This window comes from Strix uralensis, chromosome 19, assembly GCF_047716275.1.
Source record: "Strix uralensis isolate ZFMK-TIS-50842 chromosome 19, bStrUra1, whole genome shotgun sequence".
NCBI classification, from domain to species: Eukaryota; Metazoa; Chordata; class Aves; order Strigiformes; family Strigidae; genus Strix; species Strix uralensis.
Window position 1 is genome coordinate 15,877,580 of NC_133990.1, and position 20,840 is coordinate 15,898,419.

General features: G+C 50.5%; 1 protein-coding gene across 1 annotated transcript in view; it reads left to right on the forward strand.

Moving 5' to 3' along the window:
• NPLOC4 (NPL4 homolog, ubiquitin recognition factor) overlaps positions 1-20,840 on the forward strand; it is a 28,827-nt gene that overhangs the window by 396 nt on the left and 7,591 nt on the right. The window contains exons 2-12 of the mRNA XM_074889634.1: positions 982-1,062; positions 3,641-3,753; positions 4,651-4,830; positions 7,251-7,299; positions 8,073-8,167; positions 9,380-9,503; positions 10,596-10,775; positions 12,302-12,388; positions 13,995-14,066; positions 14,718-14,844; positions 16,811-16,971. Of these exons, the coding sequence (XP_074745735.1) occupies positions 982-1,062; positions 3,641-3,753; positions 4,651-4,830; positions 7,251-7,299; positions 8,073-8,167; positions 9,380-9,503; positions 10,596-10,775; positions 12,302-12,388; positions 13,995-14,066; positions 14,718-14,844; positions 16,811-16,971 (1,269 nt within the window). The remainder of the gene's footprint in view (positions 1-981; positions 1,063-3,640; positions 3,754-4,650; positions 4,831-7,250; positions 7,300-8,072; positions 8,168-9,379; positions 9,504-10,595; positions 10,776-12,301; positions 12,389-13,994; positions 14,067-14,717; positions 14,845-16,810; positions 16,972-20,840) is intronic.

The window sequence follows — 20,840 nt, forward strand, 5'->3', positions numbered from 1 at the left end:
GGGGTGGGTGGGGTTTGGGACCGGGACCCCGGGGGTCCCGCTCAGCCCCGGGCGGGGGAGGTCTCGGGGGAAGGTGCCCGATCCCGACCGGCATCGCCAGAGAAGGGGCTCGTCGGTACTGCGAAAGGCTCCCGCTGCCGTTAGGCCGGGCTTGATCCCGTGCTGAAAGTTGGGGGAGTGTAAAGGGATCCTGCGAGGTAATGCCGGGACACCGGCAGCCTCCGCTGCCCCCCCCGTGTCCCCCCGTGTCCCTCCTTCCAGCACCCTCCTGCCATCCCGACCGCGGCTCTGTGTGACATGCCAGCAGGTGAACGTGCCCTTTAGAGCCACTTGAGTCACTTCTCTGGCCCTCGGCAGCTCGAGGACGCCGGTGTTTATGTTTGCCACATCCCTGCCAGTATGTGAAGAATCGTCCCTGGCCTTTTGCCCAAAAACCCAGCCAGTTTTTCCCATCTCTGACTTCAGGTTGCAGCAAAACTGCTGTTTGGTGTTTCACAGCGTGAGCCCTGGGGCTCTTCTCATCTTTTCATCAGCGGTGGAAGCTGCACGTCAGTGACGTGGGTTGAAGCACAACGGCCGCGCAGGTGCCCATTAGCACCAGTCAGGCCAGTGTTTGTGTGTAGGCACCGAATAAATCGCTCCCCGGGAAGCTCTGATTCACCCTCCTTCTGAAAGTTTAATTCTGCATCTGAGGACGCAGCTTTGACAAAAAAAAAAAAAGCAGCGTTAGCGTTTTGTTTGGTGCCAGCTTCTTGCCGTGCCTCAGGCGTTGGGGTAATTCAGCCTGCAGCATGCAAACACGTACCCAGAGCAAATCACTTCCTTGTGCATTTGTGTGTCCTTTCGAAGAGCAGGAGGGAGGAGCGGTGGGGATGGTCCGTGTCCTGCGTGTGAGACTTCAGCGTGGCTTCAGCAGGCTGCGAGCGCGGGGTGAGCTCTGTCCCCCCGTCCCTAACCCGGGCTCTCCTCTTAACCCCGCAGATAATCCGCGTGCAGTCGCCAGAAGGAGTGAAGCGCATCACGGCCACGAAGCGAGAAACGGTGGCGACGTTCCTCAAGAAGGTACCCCCGAGCCTCTCTGCGCCTTCCCCGCTCGCCCGCGGGACGAGGCAGGGCTTCCACGGCCCAGCCCGCGCCACCGCTCGCTCTCGTGGGAGTCACGGGCTTCGCCTCGCCGGGCAAACGTGGATCGGGGTGTGCCTCGTGGAAAATGGCGGTTTTATTGGTGTGGCCAAAGCCAGTTTTCTCATTGCTGTTCCAGAGGGAAAATAACGAAATTAAAGACAAAACCTCCACTTTTCAGTTGGAGTTTCTGGGGGTGGGAGCTTTCCTGGGGGAGGACACATTTTTAGTGTTCTCCCAGAGAAATGGCAGCTGGGGAAGCAGAGGCTGACAGTGACACAGGAAGGCTGTTTGGTAGTCAAAGCCTGCTGCAAGGGCCTGGCCTCTCCAGGCGGGATCCAGCCGAAGCTCAGCTGCTTGACTTGCGCTTTGAATATCATTTGAATGTGCTTTGTGTGCCGCTGGCTTTCCAGTGTGGTTTCGGAGAGAGCAAGGAAGGAATTAAGGCGAGAGCTGAAGGCGATGTGGGAGCCTCCGGGGTCTCCTGGGAAAGATTTCCACCCTGGGATGGGGAGAACACACTGAGTGTTGGAGTTGTCGGGTTTGGAGTTGGTTGTAGCTTGTTCTTTGGTCTGATGCAACTGCTCGACGTTTAAAGTTTGCTGTTTAAGAGTGAGCAGTTCTCCATTTCCTGCCCTCCTGGAACCCTCAGATTAGGATTTCTCTGCTTGGTAAGAGAAATTACTTTGTGTTCTGTGCCTGAAGGGCCATTCCTTTAGTCAGCGAGATTTCCTTTCCCCCTGCGAGGGGGAAGGGGAGCAGCCTGAAACCTGCTGCTGTTTGCGAGTCGTTTGCTTTGTTTGGAGCTTGGGCCCAGACCACGGCAGCAATCCCCACCTGACCAAGCAAAAATCCTGATGGATTTCAGGGCTGGGTCAGAGACACCCGCTGCAGGCTCTGAACAGTCTCACCCAAGGAGAAAAACGTTGCTTTCAGAATCTCTGGAACCTGTGCAAAACAAGCTGCTCGGTTTCAAGGGTTCATGTTACCCGAGGCGGTGTGGAACAATCGTGCTTGCAAGCACTTACCGTCGGAACAAAAGCGTCAGCACTCACTAAAATTGCCTGTTGATCTGGGGAAAACTATATCCTCTTGCTGAGCTGAATTTGAGAAATGTTTGGGTTTCTTTCTTGATACGGGGTTTACCTGAAAGGGGAAAGTTGCAAATTTTACCATTTAAGATCTGTCCATATTAATAGCTGTGGATTTTAACACTGAAATGTTGATCCATATGGTGGATACAGCTAGATAGCTGTAATTAAAGAGGCATCAGATTGCTTCTATGCTAGCAATTAACTTGGATCTCCTCTTGACGAGTCCAGAGAAGCTGCAGAAATGTTCAAGAAAGCACATTTCAGAGTGAAAAGGGCCTCGATAATCTTCTCTGTCTTTTGTAGCACACCCTAGTAAGAGGACTGAAAAAGGAACCTCTCAGATGCGTTCGGGTTAGAATTGAGTTAGGAACTAACTCGAGCCTTTTGTTAACGTATTGTGGAATTCGTCTGCCCCGCAAAAATTGGTGAAGTCTGTGGCCTGATGAGCCGACGTTTAATTCTGTCGGGCCTAACGCGGGAGACAAACGGTTCGAAAGCCGTGCTTCCCTTCGGACAGCAGATCCCTGGCACCGCAAGTCGCAGCGAAGCCGACGGCGGAGAAGCTGCTCTCCGTGGGGCACTTCTGTTTGTGGCGTGTTAGATTTGTGCTGAGTGCAGTCACTGTGAGCCCTGCCGAACCACCGGGAGGTGTGCTTCATAAAAATAAAGGCTGTTAACTTAAGAATTTAGGAAGAAACTTGTCAACTAAACTAACTTTTAACACCACTTTTAAACTGATGATGTTTTTAAGTGGCCAAATGTGAAAATTACTATTGCTGTGAAGAGGCTTTTGACTGCTTAAGACTAAAGCAGCTTTAAACCAAAATAGTGAGAGAATGAGCAGGGAAAAAACCTGCCTGAGGACTGAGAGGTGGTTATGGTGAGGGTAAGCTCCGTCAGGAGAAAACAGGCAAATGGAGAAAAATAGAAAGGAGAACAGCGGGAAGAGCTTGAGTGAAACTTGTGTAGCAACTGGTAGGCGAGAGCAGAGCTGAGGGCAAGAGATCCTCAGAGGTGAAGGTCTGGACTGAGGAATTGTGGTCACAGGAGGAGGAGACTGACTTGGCTGGTGTGTGCTGGCAAGGCTGGAGCGAGAGGGCTGGGGTAATGGAGAAGGTAGTTTCCCCCCTCTAGTCGTGACAGCGCTTGCCTGGATTTAGATAAAAATACTGCATTTGTGTTGTGTGAGTGAGAGACATGTTCTGTTTAAGTTGCTTTTTTTAATGGATTGCTTGTGTTACTAAGCGTTTCTATTTTTCTCAGTTATCCTGTGCTCTTCAGAAACACGAATGAATTCAGCTAAAGTTTTGCAATAGAAGTTCCCTGGACTTAGCGCTTGCTCTGAGCAGCTTTCAGCATCTGTCCGGGGCTGTGAGGTACCTTAAACCTTGTCATTAAACCTTAAATTCTTCTCTCTCTTTCAGGTCGCAAAAGAATTTGGTTTCAGGAATAATGGGTTTTCTGTCTACACCAATAGAAACAGGACAGGGGAGATCACAGCGTCACAAAACAAATCCCTCAACTTACTGAAAATCAAGTGAGTCCTGACGGAGAGCGCTGTGGGTGGAGGGGGGGCTTTGTACAACAGGGCACCTCCGAGCTTGCCTGAGCTCGTCCCTCCGAACCGGGCAGCCGCAGACGGCGTCACGTTGCAGGAGTCCTGAGCTTTCAGCTCTCACCAACTACTTGAAGGGGTGAGCTCGATCGGTGTGCCGAAACGGGGGGGATCAAACTGACTGTGCGTGAGGCTGTGGCAGCCATTTTTTAGGTCACTTCTTGCCTTGTGTTTCCTTGTTGTGGTGAGGCAGCAGCAGGCCTCCCGTTTCCTCTTTTACAGCCCGCAGCAAGCTCCCTCATCCCTGCTTTTCCTCACGCTGTCCTTTTTTTCTGCACCAGTGCCAGAGTGTGATAGTCCCCTGGGCAGAAGCCAGGCTTCCTGCCTTCTGTAGCCAGCCGCCGAGGGAGATCAGAGGTGCCAAATGGTGCAATCGCTTCGTGTTTGGGAATGTCTTTGTTTTGTTCATGACAAGAATAATGTTAAACTGGTTAAAAATACAAGAGCTGCTACCACCGCGTGCAGCTCGTCCCTTGGGTGTGTCAGCACTGGGAAGGCTGGGACTTGATGTGCGCAGGAGCCTCGCTAGTCCTTTTCCCCGCTGGAGCTGCTGCTTCTCTCCACAAGCTCCTTTCACCTTTTTCTTCTTTTTTTTTTTTTTTTTTTCCCCCTCGGTCTTGTCTCCTGATGAAAAGATTTACATTTATTGTGCAAATGACCAAAGCAGCCGGAAGAGGTGGCTCAGGGAATGGCTTTGGACTGCCACGTTTGCTAGTCTGTGTGTAATTTGTGATAAATTACACGTTCCTCCGTGGTCTGGGAGGTTTGCTACCCAGAAGCAACTACTGATACCCGCGTGTTGTTTCTCCACACCCGTAGGCACGGTGATATGCTGTTTCTCTACCCCTCGAGCCCAGCTGGCTCCTCCTCGGAGACCATGGACACCTCTGTCTCCCAAGGCTTGCGGCCTGTGGGGGCCCCCCAGGTGGTGGAAGATGAGATCGACCAGTATCTGATCAAACAGGATGGGAAGATTTACCGAAATCGAGACCAGCAGCTGTAAGTACGGGCGGACTTTGTTTCTGCCGATGCATCTGTGCCTCACCAGGGCTTGTAACATCTTGTCTGAAACCAGCAGCCAGGAAATGTGCTGTGGGAACTGCCCTCTTAGCCCCTGCTTTATCCCTCGCTGCCTTTGAAACGTTCACAAGGGAAAACAGCCCTTGCCATTGTCCTGGAAGGTTAAATCGAGCCCTGGTGAGCCGAGGAAGGAAGGATACCAAAATCCCAGGGTCTTTGCCAGGAAGGACTCATTCAGAGCATCTATTGTTCTGATCAAGGTGGCCCCTGCTATGGGACTTGGGATCGTATATTTTGTGCTCCTAAAACTTTTGGAGCTCTCTAGATTTAAATCAATACTTTGAATTCTTCCCTGGGATGTCCTGGCAGCCGGTGCTGTGTAGAAATACTCAGTTATACTCTGTGTGTGGCATATTGCTTAATAAGCAGGGGCCTGCTGTCTGCAGGAGCTTCTGTTCCATATGGTCTCAATATGTAGCTCCCCGTTGTTGGGGTCCCGAGGTGACGGGGCTGCGTCTCGCAGGAGAGGCGCGGACGGGGAAACGCGCTTGGGGCCGGAGCCGCCGCCTCGGCGTCACCCAGGCAGCAGCGGGTGAGCATCGAGGTTGGGGTTGTTCTCTAAATCCCAGACAGCTCCTCTGTCAGAGTAGAGATCTGAGCTCCGCTGGCTTTTCAGGCAGCCGGGCAGCCTCTGCCTGCGTGGGCAGAGCCGGCACCACCCTGCCTCGCCGTCTGCGGCCCCTCAGCTAGGACGTCCCGAGCAGGAGCACTTGTGTCTTCAGATCCAGCTGCTCCTCCTAAAGGGAAAAACACAGAAGTGGAGGGAATGAGTGGAAGTGTGTAACGGCAGAGACGTGGAAGTGGGGCTTGGGTCTCTGCCTGCTTAGTTTTTGGCTTCCTTTTCCGTCACGTGCCTTTCTAACCTTTCTGTGAAACCAGGGAGTCCATTTTGCTCACAGAAACGCAGCAAAGTCTAGCTTTGCCAAAGCTCTTAGCTGCAAGAGGCTTAGGTAAGCAAAGCGGCTTGTATTTTTTGTAAAAGTAATAATACAATGGTGAGTTAATACCACCGTAAATCTACACTGATGTTGCTAAAACGTCCTCTGTCTGGATGGTTGTTTTTTATTGCTCATCATTAACAACGTCCCAGTTGGCTCCTGGCCCGATGCCTGCACTGGTTGTTGGCTTGGGGCTGGACCCCTCTGCAGAGGTAACTTCTGAAAGGGCTCGGCTGAAAATTTCAAAGGCAACCAGGAATTCTTTCTAAACCAGAATAGCTCGCCCTTCCCCATTGTGTTGTCTTCCATATGGTTTATCTTTACTGCTGCAGCAGCAAGGAAGTTTGGAGAGACATAGCCTTTACGTGGAAAATCCTATCTAACCTTTTCAGGCTGATGATAAATAAGGGAAATGTCACGTTATTGAAACAATAAAGGCAAAACCCACCACTCCATGGCAAAAACATTGTCTTTAACTTGACCACATTTTTCAAAAGAATAAATGAAGGTATTGTTCTTAGCAGGGAGCCAAAGCACAGTGGTGGATATTTATGATAAAAAGAGTGTGTCTGGGCTTGTTCCTGTGTTTGTGAGTGCATATCAATCTAAACAAGGAGGGATGCTGGCGTTGGGCTGAGTGCATTAGCAGCCTTTAGTGGCCCTTTATGTACATTATCTGCCGCAATACTGTGTTAAAAGCAAGGCTGCAACTGGATCCCATCCATTTTGTCTTTACAAGAGCCAGCATCCACGCTCCTCTCTAGAGGCCTACCCTTGAAAACTAGCACTGACCTAGTGCTGGGGCAGAGGTGGGGGGGGACGGACTTTTTTGTTGGTTTGGGGTTGGTTTTTTTTTTAAAGCAATCGCCTCAAAAGGAGATGTTTTCCCCTCTGTTTTGTAACTTTACCCAGCGGGTCTTTATCTGTCCGATAAACACATGCTTCCCTGTTTGTTCCAGACCATCCTCTAGTGACTGATAAAGGATAAATGTTTTAGTTGTCTTTTTGTTAGAACCCCACAGGCCAGCCCTGTGACGTCGATTTAAAATTCTTTGAATTGAAACGCAACCCCAACGCGGGGTTGTAAAACTTGAGAAGCTGTGATCTGACATCGCTTCGCGTGGCTGTTCAGAGAGCAGAGCCACTTGCCAGCGACACAGACATCAGGAGGGTTTGATCTTGACCTGGGACTCTCAGATTTAACCCGAAGCTGTCGCTATCTCTTTATGTGAAATTATCTTGTGGTGACCCCTCTGTAATATTCCCTAGTGGGTGGAGAGTTGCTGGGAGCCGTGTGATTGTACAGATCCTCCACACCAAAACTGTTAGAGCAACTTTTACAGTCTGACTTTTCCATTATTAAATAAGATTTAACGCTACTTTCTCTTCCTCTCTGCGCAGGTGTCGCCACGGCCCCTTGGGTAAATGTGTGCATTGCGTACCGCTGGAGGTAAGAGCCCCAAGAAGGTGCTCTAGGAAGTCACACAATGTCCTCTTGGATCCAGTTCCTTCCAGTGTGAAGGCAGCTCTGGGTCAGAATTCTGCCGTGCACCGTAAAAGGTGCCGGCTCGCACCCAGGATCACTAAAGCTCTGGGCCTCCGTGACCCTGGGTTGATTCTAATGCTCTGGGTTTTGGCAGAAATGGGTTTAACAGAAAGTGCTTTAGAAAAGCTCTGGTTTTCCTCCCTCTTCACTCTTGCCTCTATCTTCTTATTTCCTCCCCTCTCTCACGGATCCCAGCACTTCCCAGTTTAACCACGTATTATTAGGATGAAGGCAGCTTTAGTAACGCCTACAAATGTGCTAAGCTGTATAATTTATGGCATGAGGCAGCGATCCCTCAAAAGTCGCTGCGAGCAAGGATGGCTGTTCCCCCGCTTCCCCGCCGTGTGCTCTGGAAGGTTTTTTGGCCTTGTTTGAGCAGCTGGGCTTTTTGTTTGTTGTTAGATATTGAAAGGGAAAAGCATTTTGCCTTTGAGGCTCGTTCTGATTTGTGGAGCCAATCTGTTATAAAAGTAGGAGGCGATAATAAAACTGGCTGTTGTAAAGCCCCACTGTTTCTATCACAGTAGTAGCTGCCTTTAAAATGAGCCTAAATTTTCTTGATTGCTTCCACATTGAGAGCCGGTGGGGTTGACTCTAGAACATCCATTTGTTTAGTGATCAATGTATTATCAGACAGGTGTCTGACCTGGCTTTTCTTTGTGTGGTGTTTTTGGCAGCCTTTTGATGAGGATTATTTAAACCATCTGGAACCTCCTGTGAAGCATATGTCCTTCCATGCCTACATCAGGAAGCTGACCGGAGGGGCAGACAAGTAAGAAAATCTCTGTGTTTAAGGGAATCTAGTTGTAGCTTCTTCTTTAAAATACAAATAAAAGTACAGACGGAGCTCACCAGAGTAGTGTTGGATACAAGTATTGAATGGCAAACTGAGGAGAAAACAGCACGTTAAGAAAAAAGAAAAGGAAAAAAAGACAGGGAAAAAAATTAAATCTGTCTTTTTCTTTTTTTTTTTTTTTTTTGCTGTGGCAACGTAATTGCTTCCAGGAGACACTACTGATGGGGGGAGAAGGCCAGATGGAAGGAAAGAGCTTCCCTAATTATACCAAGCTCCAAGCCTGGGTCTCAGACCTCATGGAGAGGCTCTGAGACTGTGGTGGACCTGGGGAGCTTTTATTCACCAGCGGCTTTTCTTACCTACAAACATGAATAGGAGAGAAGGACGAGCCTGACATTCCTCAGGGCCTGATTCTGCTCTGTCCCGTGCTCCATGTGTTCTTGGTGAAACCCTTTCTTGTCGTGGTGCCGTAGTTCACCACCCACAAACTGGAAAATAAGGTGTCCTGCCCCGCGACAGGGTGGAGGGTGCTGTGGTGACCCAGGCCAGATCAGTGCTGAGCAGAGAGGAAGTGCTGAAAGAAGTATTTATTTCTTTACGCCTCGCTGTGGCGCACGTGTTCAGCGAAGGATCTAAAGTCCCCTTTGGAGACGTCGGGTAACCCACTGTGTTCTGAAGCGCAGCTCCTTTAAATAAGTTCTGCAGAGGTGTAAACTTCTCCCTCCTATCCCTAAATGCCGTTGGGGTTTTTTTAACGTCTTTGTGAAATGCAGCTCCAGTCCGTAATACTTTGATTTGAAGGGAACTTCCCTTTGCAGGAAGCCTTGTGCACATGAAAGGAACTCTCATTCGCCCTAGCAGTATAATCTATTACTTCCCACGTGCTGCGTAAATTATTTAAGCAGGGTCCCGTGAGTTTTCTGTCTCTGCTCTTGTTCGAATATCTGCTTAGGAGCTGGCTCGGGGAGCACGTGTCGGCCTCTTGACCTCCCTCGCTCAGCAGGCAGCAGAGGCTACTTGGGGACTGCAGGAGCGGAGTGTCCCCCCGCGGGAGCGTGCGGGGCACTTTGAGATCCTCTGATGACACAAAGCCTTCTCTGCCCTACTCTACACTATTTCTAGCCACTCTTTTTAAGACCCAAAACGAATTACTCTGGTAACAGCAGCTTTCTCTTTTCCTTCTCGCAGGGGGAAGTTTGTTGCCCTGGAAAACATCAGCTGTAAGATCAAATCGGGCTGTGAAGGGCACCCTCCTTGGCCAGAAGGCATTTGCACAAAGTGTCAGCCAAGCGCCATCACTCTCAATAGGCAGGTGAGAAGCAGCTCGCAGGAGCCCTTGTGCTTAAAGCTGAGAGGGGATTTGACTTTTATTTTTGGAGAGATGACTTCAAGAACAGCCAACTTGGAGCAAGAAGCCTTTGCGTATTGGCAGTTGTCAGGGAAATGGCTGTTAAGGTCTTCAGTCCTTGGAGAAAAGGACTCCAGAACGTATCTGGCTCAGCAGTTTCCTCTTAATATGGAGGACATCTGAGCTGGCACCACCGCGATGAATCCCCACGCTTTTCCCTCACGGGATCCAAAAGGCCACCCACTGTTTCTTCTCGTTTCCTCCTAAATTTCAGCGTCTGGTTTTTTTGAGTTGCAAAGGCTCTTGGGGTAAGGGCCCTCGTAAAGAAGCCGAGCTAACGGGGTGCTGGGGGTGCTGAGTGCTTCCCCACGCTCCAGCCCGTGGAGCCCCCAGCGTGGCTCGAGCGAGTGCTGGAGCGAGGGCAGAGGAGGGCAACGGACCTGGTGAAGGGCCTGAAGAATAAATCCTGTGGGGAGCGATGGAAGGAGCTGGGGCTGTTCAGTGTGAGGAGGAGAAGGGGAGGGGAGACCTCATCACTCTCTACAGCTCCCTGAAAGGACGTTGTGGAGAGGTTGGTGCTGGTCTCTTCTCCCAGGGAATTAGTGACAGAACAAGAGGGAACGGCTTTAAACTGCAACAGGGGAGGTTCAGGCTGGACATTAGGAAAAAATGTTTCCCCGAAAGAGTGGTCAGAGAGTGGAATAGGCTGCCCAGGGAGGGGGTGGAGTCCCCACCCCTGGGTGTGTTTAAGGGCCGTTTGGATGAGCTGTTGGGGGAGGTGGGGTAGGGGAGAACTTTGTAGTTGGGCTGAGGGTTGGACTCGATGATCCCAAGGGGCTTTTCCAACCTGAATGATTCTGTGGTGGGCTGGGGAGCGGTGCTGAGGGCAGCAGAGGGGAGGGAGGGAGCCAGCGAGAGCCTTCCCTGTCCCGGCTTCAGCAGGATTCAGGTGTAAGGGGGGTGGGGGGTGTCCTAGGCAGCTGGGAAGGTGTTGGGGATAGGCAAAGCGAACGCACCCGGTCGAGGATGGCCTGACGCTTGAACTTTGTCAAACAGAAATACAGGCATGTTGACAACATCATGTTTGAGAACCACACAATTGCAGATCGCTTCCTCGACTTCTGGCGGAAGACAGGAAACCAACACCTTGGGTATCTCTACGGCCGGTACACGGAGCACAAAGACATCCCGCTGGGGATCCGGGCGGAGGTTGCTGCCATCTATGAACCCCCACAGGTAAAAGTTGGGTGCCGCGGCCTCCGTGTCAACTCATAATCGAGGAACACGGAAATGCTTTTTTTGTTTGGGAAGCCTCGTGCAGTATTTCCGACTGCAGCTCCGTAAGGAAAACGGTGCCATGAAAGAGGTGGTGTGATTTATGTCTTTTGTGTTTTACTGCCACTGAAAGAATTTTAAACCCCAGATTTGCTTTTTGTTATTTTGATGGTTTCTTTTACATTACTCTTTGCTCAGATGATTTAAAGCCAGGGTGACTTTGTAACAGTGGATTTCACTTTTCACGTTTCCTTGATTACTGATTTCCAAGGCTGTGGTGCAGAACAGCTTGAAAACAAATTCTGTACTAGGGATAAAAAAGTTGCAACCCTTGCTTCAATTTCTTATCAGCTCTCCGGGAAAATTTAAGCAGCTTAATTAGACAAAAATCGAGAGGCTGAGGATGAGATTTGATGCCTCGGAGCAGCTGGAGTCCCCACTAGATGGTGCACGGCACCGCGCAGCCCCACACCTGGCACCGCCGAGTCCTCCCGGGAGGCTGCAGCCGGAGCGGTCCCGCCGAGCCAGGCCTCCCGGGGAACCCAAAAGCTGAATTTGGTGTCGGAAAAGCTGAAAATGGAGATGGCAAATCCAAAAAGCCACTCTGCCCACGACACAAGGCTCGGCTTGGAGTTGAGTTTGCCTACTGGCTTCTTCACCGCCGAGCAGAGTCACTTTGCTAAGTGCAGACACTGTGTGTACAAACATACCGTGGTGGGTCGTATGTTTTCTTCCTCTTGATGATTTTTGCAGGGTTACTAGAGGGAAACGCAACAGATTTGTCAGTGGAAAGAGAACAAATGGATCTTTGGGAGCGTGTGTGCGAGAGCAGCATTGCAAACCTTTTATAAGTTCTTCCCTTTCTTTGCAATACGAGCAGAGCCGTGCCCTCTATTGTTTCAGTATCACTGTTAGGGCTCTGGAAGTTCATATGCTTCTAGTTGTGCACGGTAAAAGCAAGGAAGCTTTTGCTCTCCTGGCGAGCAGGCTCTGCTGTGCTTCTTGACACGGCATCTCCCCACACGAGGAAGCTTGCCTCTGAAACGCACCCAGATGGAGTCGTGTTTTCCCGAGCGCAGGGGGAAGGCCTGGGCGTGGGCTCTTGGATTCACTGGATTTCTGCCTCTCTGCTGCTCAAAGATTCAAACAAACGAAACGGCGGTACAAAACCAGCAGGTCGAACACAGAGCTTTGGAAAAATTATATAATCTCTCCCTTTTTCCGAAGCGCTCGGAAACAGCGATGGCCTGTTTGTAAATGCTGAGTCTTTCATTCATAAACCCCGACGTAGTTTGCAAACGTAGCTGAAGAGCTCGGACAGGATGAGTCTGTGAGTAGAGGAGGTCTCTGGGGTGAAACCGGTCGCTGGTAACGCCGAAGGGGAAACCCAGAGCCCTGCTTCCACCCGCTGCCTCACTCCTGATAGTGGCTAAGCGTGCTGTGTTTTCTCCTGTTCTGTCTTACTAGCAAGTTTTTCTTTGCTGCAGATTGGTACACAGAACAGCCTGGAGATCCTGGAAGATCCAAAAGCTGAGGTTGTGGATGAGATCGCTGCAAAGCTTGGACTCAGAAAGGTTAGGATGTTGTCGGATCTCATGCGTCTTTGTTTGGCAGTGAAGAAAGTCGGCGGCAGTTCTCTTCAGCTCCACGGGGTTATTCAAGACTGTTTGGGCAGATCTGAAATCTAGCTTAAGTGTCGGTAGCTCTTACGCTTTTAGGTATGAAAAACCAAAATGAGAGCGTTTTCCTGAGCACAAGCATCTAGCAGGGCTGTGCAGCTGAAGTCAGGAGTTCTCTGTCATGAATGACATCAAAGGGAGTAAGCAAAGAAGCAGAAACACCATTTTCCCTTTATTTCTCCTCAGATAAGAGCCGTTCCTGGTAGCATCTCCCCGGTGAGTGCTAATTTGGCACAGATGTAGCTGGAGTTGCCTTCTGAGTTTGTTCCTTTGACAGAATCCATGCTCCACTTCCAGGAGCGGAGGCTCCTGCTTGTTTTTTATTCTCCTCCGTGGAGTCCTGCCTCTTGGTGCTGCTGCGGCGAGTTAACCTGTACGTTGGGTTTGGAGGTGCAGGTCCCCCGGCAGCTGAGCCTCAGTCCTCTGCTCCCCTCGTGCCTGCAGCCAGTCAGTGGACCAGGAGCTGCGGGTGGGGGGAGCTGCTGGTTTGCTGCCATCTCTCAAACCTGTGCGGATATTTTCCGGTTTGGGAAACCTTTTGGTATCGTGTGAATGCCGGGGATGAGATGTACACAAACAAGATTTGACTTGCTAAAGAAAACACAAATCAGAAAAGGCTCGGTACAGTAGACTATAAACATCTGTGGTGAGGTCTTTTGTTCTCTGAAGATAAGATCTTCAGCTTTTTGCCAGTGTCTGAAGCAAAGCTTCTGTGTGTGTTATTTATTTCCCTGCTTTTCCTCCGCTTCTCACATGAGATATTTTTAATCGATATGACTTAGCACGGAACTTACTGCTGGTTGCAGATTTTTCTCTGGGCTCTGCTAGGAATCTGAATCAGCAGTTCTTCCTCTGAAGGGTTAATGCTGTGGGAGCTGCTCACGGGGCTGACCGGAGCTGTTTTTAGCACATGTGTGTAGAAGGGTTCACGCAGCGGTGTGTGTGTACACATCTATACTCCTATGTGCAAACAATGCAGAAAGCAGGAATGTGTTTTTTGGATCGGAGCAGACTCTGATTTGGAATGAATCATCCTCCAGTGGGAACATATGAGCTTTATCTTAACTAGTGACTGCGAGCTTCAAAATGAGATCATGTGAGCTGCTTTGTCATCCGCTGGCGCTCCCGGTGCTGCTCTGCTCTGAATGCTCAATAGGAAATGCTTTTTGCTGTGGGTGGGAGGAGGTAGCGGCTGAGAGGCCTCTTGCAGCCTCCAGATCTTTCCATGAAAAAATATTCCATAGTGAAACATAAAGCTGCAGGTGCCCCCGGCCGGCCAGCTGGCATGCTGCTCCTGGAAATCGGATTCAAATGAGCCCGGCACAGCTGGGAGAGCCATTTCCTTCAGGCAGCGTACAGCAGGGCTGTGCGAGCAGCCAAGAACATCTTGTCCTGCTAGGAGAAAATGTATAAGCTCTCTTCTGGTTTGGGTTGGTTTTCGGGTTTTTTTTTTTTTTTTTTTCCCCCTTAAAGCAACTTTCTTCATAACACTTCTTTATAGGTTGGCTGGATATTCACTGATCTGGTCTCTGAAGACACACGGAAAGGGACTGTTCGATACAGCAGGAACAAGGTGAGATTCAAGTGTGCAGCTAATTACAGCCGCTGGTGTCATCGCATAAACACGGGCTGTGCCGAGCCGGGGCAGCGCAGGTGACGCCGGGAATTCTGGTGAAATGGGGTTTTTCAGAAGCTTCTGAAGGAAAAGGAGCTTGAGCTGGAAGAGCACTGTTAGGGGGTTGAAGCTGTTGGGATAGCACGCAGAGCTGCCTGCCGTCCTTCACCCACGCTGCTTGAAGAAAACGGTGCTCGTGGTTTAAAAAATCGAGTCGAACCGAGGGAATGGGGCGGTGTGAGGTGCGGGCGCAGCGAGCAAAAGTGACTCAGAGGATGCATCTACGGGCTGGGCTTTGTGAGATACACGTGGCTCAAACTTTGACCTGCTCAGCTTCCCGTAATTCTAAAATCAGTGCTAGCCCTATTTGGAAAATGAAACTCCATTTTTAAAAAAAAAAAAAAGGTGTGTAAAGGTGGGTGGAACTTGAAGCGGGACAGTCCTGCTGGGGAGCTGACATGTCACATTCTTCTCCCCGTCTCTGCAGCAACTTTCTACGAAAGCATGTTTTACTGGGGTGTTGGTAGTTTGCTTTGGCTGCAGACCAGGGAAATAGGTCTAGGCTACATCGCGTTGTCCTTTTTATTGACGTTTCTGCTCTTCCCTCAGGACACGTATTATCTAAGTGCAGAAGAGTGCATCACAGCTGGAAACTTTCAGAACCAGCAGCCCAACATCTGTCGCCTTTCTCCAGATGGTCATTTTGGATCCAAGTTTGTCACAGTTGTGGCTACAGGTATAAACTGGCCTCGGCTTGCCCCGGCTCTCTGGGTTACACATGAATTATCTCTCATTAATAGAAGAAGAATATGCAGCTCTGCCAGAAGTCAGACGTCCTGGTCCCCATCTGTCCTATTTAACAAGGGGTTTGCCTTGCTCTGTCAAGTAAAATACTCCTTCATTCTTTGTGCTATCTCCTCTACGATTATTTACCCTGTCCCCTGCAGGAAACTTAATTGAGGCTCAGACCTGAAGCACCCACCTCTGTGATCCGTAAAGCATTTTTTTGCCTGCGGCCAGGGGAATAACTGTTGCTCCCTTTTCTGTTTCGAATCTTTAAGCTCCAAATTCTGTTGCCTGAAAGCGGCAGTGCAGAACCACGGCAATCCGGATCCTGAAAGTTACTCTGGCTGGTTCAGCAGAAAGGAGGGACCTTTATCTCCCTTGTGTCGCTGTCAGGGAAACCCTTACGCAGGATGCTGTGCTCTTCCGTGCATGGAAACATTTTTTGTTTGCCTGAATAAAACAGAGAAGCCTGCAAAATGCTTTGCTTTGTCACCTCTGATTACAGCCGTTTTCACAGCGAGCCTCGGGAGGCACTGTGGAATAGTCTGCGCTGCCCGGGCTGCGAGGGGAGATGTTGGCATGTGCTGGGAGAGTTGTAGTGTTAGAAGTTCAATCTGCTCTTCTCCGCGGGATGACACATGGATTCAGTTAAAATTTCCCTGGAGCAGATACGCTGCGTTCTGGGGCTGTTTAGCACAATGAAGAAAACGCGTGACTTCCAAACAGCATCCAATGTCAAAACTGAAAGTGTGATATTATATTGCCTCCTCGGAGCCCAGGTTTTGTAAGTGTTCCCGGAGCCTTTTTCAGTGAAAACGCTCCCTTTCAGTTAAGAGGCCCGTGCAGTCAGACAGCTGCCCGTACATTCCAGACTGCTAAACGCATCCATCTTTCATTAAAGATAGATGTGTATCTCGCTCGCTCTTTTTAAAAATTTATTTCTATTTTTTTCAAACAAGGTGTTTTACTGTGAAAATGATGACTAGCTTTGTTTAGGCCTTCCCTGTGTCTTGGTCAATGTTTAATTTCTAGGAGTGTTTGTTCTGGAGCAGTGAGTGATTGAGGTTAGAGATCAAAGGGTAGAAAACGAATATTTCCTCTTTTCTGTTCCAGGTAATTTCATTCTCTTCTGTTAAATCAGCCCATCAGGTTTCTATTTAAACACTTGATTCCTTCCTTTTGTGCCGTATAAATATATTTGGATAGTTTGCATCAACTTTGCCTTTAAATCCTCTACATGGATTAATTCCTATCCCCTCCTGAATTCCTAGGTTTGGAAATAGTAACGTTTTCCTACCATCTGTCTGTATCTTCTCTTTCCAGTTGTATTCTAATGACATATGACCTGACGTTGCTTACTTTATCCAAATTAAAGCGCCAAGCATGTGATCTATCAGCGAGCCAGGGTCTTAATTTCCACTTTCCATGTCAGATTTCCACCAGGCCATCCATTACAGGCTGACAAAACACTTTTTCTTCTTACGCCTGATGTTACTAAGGGACCAACCCCGAATGGTTCCTTGGACACGAAACAGGCCCCCAGGAGCTGCGTGCCTGGTTTTTGTTTGGAAAGAGAGAAGATACCTGCAGGGTGGTGGGAGGGGGACGCTCTCGGGAGCCTTTCAAAAGGACAGCTTCGCCTCCTTTGAGCTCCTGGCAAAGCGCTCTGGCTGTCACTCCAGGGTCTGTCCTGTGAGGCTAGCTGTGAAAACATGAGGTACTAAATAAATGTAGAATTTAGAGGGGGTTCTTGCCTAGAAGTACTTCCCGTGCAGCAGCACAGCGGTCTCACCTCGCCATTCTTCGTTCTTAGCCAGACCGTCATGTCTAACGCTGCTCTTTGAGTCGTGCCTCTCGGAGTTCCGCCGGGCGAATCGCTCTCGGGTGGGATTTATAACCAGCCTCTTCTCTTCCAGGTGGTCCCGACAACCAGGTCCACTTTGAGGGCTACCAGGTCTCGAATCAGTGCATGGCGCTGGTTCGAGACGAGTGTTTGCTGCCCTGCCGAGATGCGCCGGAGCTGGGCTATGCCAAGGAGTCCAGCAGCGAGCAGTATGTGCCTGATGTGTTTTATAAGGTAAGGGCTGCGTGCCGGGCTGGGGGAGCTGCCACAGAGTCTCTGCCGCGTGTCTGGAAATCAGTATGGCCAGCTCAGGAAAGGATGTCTTTGAGGTCTGAACTATTTTCAGTAGTAACCATTCACCACATGTCTGCAAAGTAATTGCATAAGCTCCATTTCCCCTTCATAAATGTGCTGTTACGGTTTCCGGTGCAGCGGTAGCCACTGGCTATCCAACTTCTAAATAAGGCCCGCAGCGATCCACCGAGAGCCCGCAGCAAGTGCTTTGACCTCGCCTCCTCTTCCCTGTTGGCAGTATTTGCTGTGCTTCTCTGTGGATTTTTTTTTTTTTTAGACTGGCTCTTAGGAAGGATTTCTTTGCAGAAGGGGTTGTTGGGCGTTGGAATGGGCTGCCCAGGGCAGGGGGGGAGTCCCCATCCCTGGAGGGGTTGAAGAGTCGGGTTGACCCAGCGCTGAGGGATCTGGTGGAGTTGGGAACGGTCAGTGTGAGGTGAATGGTTGGACTGGAGGAGCTTCAAGGGCTTTTCCAACCCAGATGATTCTGGGATTCTGTGATAATCCCCAGCTGAGTTCAGCTTCCTCCACTGCACGGGCATGTGGTGTGTGTTAGCACGAGCGGCGCGGTGAAAGCCGTGGGTTCCTTCTGCAGTGCCAGGGATTCGCTTGTGGGTGACACGCTTACAAGCACCAACTGGGCAGCAGATGCAGCAAAAGATAGTGTAGTTCCTGCCGCAGGAGGAGGGACGGCCTTCTGCGCAACAAAAGGAAGGCGCGAAGGCTTTAGAGCAAGGGCAGACCGGAGCGTGCCCCTGGCTTTCCTCTAGTACTGGGGTTACTGCCAGTGCCCAGCTCCTGTTCTCGGGTCAGACAATAAACTCCAAAAACTGCTCCTGAGGAGCAGCGGGGGATCCGTGCGTCCAGAGCGGATGCAAAATTCTCTTGGGTGAAGCATCGTGCGAGAGCGCTGCGGGTGAGCTGCCTGCTGCGGTGGTTGGTGCAGCTTGTTAGTGACGAACGGACTGTCGTGGCTCCCTGGGCAGTTGTTTCTGGAGATCTTCAGCCCCGCTGTGTCTGCAGGGTCGAGTTAGAAACTCAGGGACAGGGTCTCTGCGGAGGCTGATAGCACTGCTTCTCAAATGTGTGTGTGCTGGTGCGCTCTGTGAGCAAGGACAGAGGAGTTAATTAACGGCGCTGCTTGCCAACTAATTAGCCATCCATCACCCAAGTTAGTTCTTGTGTCTGATACAGCCCACTCAGCCTGTAGCCTTCCTGCCGCCTGTACTAAAGCTGTCTGTTCAGGAGCATAGGATAAGCAAAGCTACTTTCTTTTGGGACAGCTGAAATGAGTGTATTGGGCACCAGCGATGGAGATGGAGCTGCTCAAAATGCTCTTGTGTGCCCTGAACCTGAGACAGGGAAATGGGTGAATTAGTCTGTGAGACTCCATCTTCTCCCTCCACCCCTTAACGCTGAACTCGGCTTTTCTTGATACCACCTGAAAAGGAGGAACACCTCCGGCCTAAATGCCGTGCTGAGAGGAAAGGTAGATGGAATCGGTGCGTTTTTCCGCAGCACGCAGACAGTTTGCTCTTAGGAGCTGATAAGCCAGGTCCGATGTAGATACAGCGCAGCTCGATTATGCAAGGGTTGGCCCCGAACGCGACGATGAGCTCATCTCCTGGCGTGCCGCTGTCCCGCTCCCGAGGAGCCCGCGCTGTGGCACAGGCAGGGTGCAGCCTCGCAGGGGGGCCCACAGGTCTGCGTCCCACATGTGGGCCACCCCGGGCGTTCGGAGCAGCAGGAAGCCAGCGGGTGTTCCCATAAGGTCTTCACTCCCGTTCGTAATCTGAAGCAGGGAGATAAACAAAATGCTAACTGATGGCTCCAGCCTCCTGTGGAAATTTCCATGAGCCACTGATTCACTGGGTCAGGCTGCAGCTGATTTCATATGTTTTATAACTTCTATCCATAATTGCCTTTTTCATGATGTGCTCAAGGAAGGCTCGAGGACTGCTCTGGTGGGTGTAATTGTCCTTCAGCCTTAAACGTGTTTGGCTGTAGGATCTCTTAATTTTTTTGGAATGTTCTTAAATCAACGGAAAGCTTAGTCACTCCTGGCTTTGAAAACCTTTGGGGTCTCATTAAATGTGCGAGGCTTGAGGTCAGAGACACTACCTCATAGTTACTGGGTTGGTGACAACAACGGTGTCAAAGCGTTGGTTAAATACAGTGTGAGGAGCAGGAGTCCCGTGCTTGGCCTCAGCAGAGGACAACTGCTCCGTGGTGCAGCACCCCGCTCCCCCTTTCTCTGCTGGAAGGGCAGGCGCTGAGCAGCTTTGTCCCCACTCCTCGATGTGGGGGTTCCCCTCTGTGCTGCCCCTGCCCCCCCCCAGCTAGGTTTGGGCAGAAAGATGCACTTTTGAGTAGTTGCTGCATTTTGTCTCAGACTGAGGAGCTCTCACTGGTAGAGAAAAAAGTCCATATATATATATATATATTTCTGTGTAACGTGCAAGTATTCATTTGAAAAGCCCTTTAGGATGAAAGGAGCGATACAAATTTATTCTAATTGGATGAGAACCAGAAGCCAATGTTTGTGTAGTGCAGATGTATTTATAGAACAACTACGCGTCCGGATGCAAAGCAAAATCTATTGAACTCTCGGATCTGCCCACAAGAGGGTAACGCAGCCGATTCACCTTTGGCCCTGCAAAGAGGAAAAGGTGCTGCTGTTTGTGTCTCTAGTGGGTCAGCGAGCTGGTTTTTCAGCGTTTGCACCACGGTTTGTGTTTGAGGGGTGGGAGAAGGGGGCTACCACGTCCCCCGAGGCTGCAGCTGATCCTGCCCGAACGTGAGTCACCTCGGCGGCGTGTTAGCCTAGATGGGCTTTTCTTCCATGGAAATAGGAAAACTGATGGCATCAGCGTTATCCTGCCTCAAGAGGCCAGGCGTTTTTCCTGAGCCTCCAGCCTTGTGATTTCTGTATTTCTTTACCATTCTCTTTATGTTGGCCACTAGCCCTGCTGCTCAGAGGAGCCACCCCAGCGGAATTGGCAGCGTGCGCTTTTCTACACGCGGCCGTTGCTTTCCTGGCTCGTGAAGGCTGGAGTTCCGCTCTAGTCGAGGGCTTTGGGGAGCGTGAGCGCGAGTTCCTTTGCTGGGAGATGCTTCCCCAGGTAAGACTAGCCAGAAGGAAGCAAACATCTCCCTTGGCCTCCTGGGTTGTCCGCGAAGCGTCACAGTGCGGCGCCATTTCCAATTCGAACGTTGCACAACCGGCACGTGCTTCGTGGCGAGTTCAACGCAACGAAACTCATGAAGGAGTCGCTCTCGTCAAGCCACAGGCACGCGAGCCGCTCTCTTTGTGAGTGAGGACGACGATGTTGCAATGGCCACTTCACCCTGTTTCCCAGCTGGATGGGGCAGAGCCCATCTGAACAGTACGTACGGGCATTTTCCATTCCCTGTCTTCTGCCCTCGCGCCGTCTCCTTTGTCCGCTTGGCTCTAAAAAATAACCATATTGATTTTGACTCCACCGTTGACTTCATGGGCGTCTCAACTGCCCCCTGAATGTGGGGAAAAGATTGCTGTGTTTTACAGACCCTTTGAAACATTTGAATAATTGGATTTCGGGGCTGGCTGGCTTCGTCTCTTATCGCAGGTATTTGTGTCAGCGCAAACATGAAGATGTCATCCTTGCAGTGAATTGCATTTTACAGCTGCCTTAATATTCCCCCAGAGTTTCTTTGGTAAGACGCAAAGCCCTTCCCAATGGCTCTACTGTTGTGAAAGAGCCCTTTGCCCCCGCAGAGCCCCGCGTGTGCTTTGTGCACGTACAGCGGCCGAGGCGGTGTCTGAGCCTTGG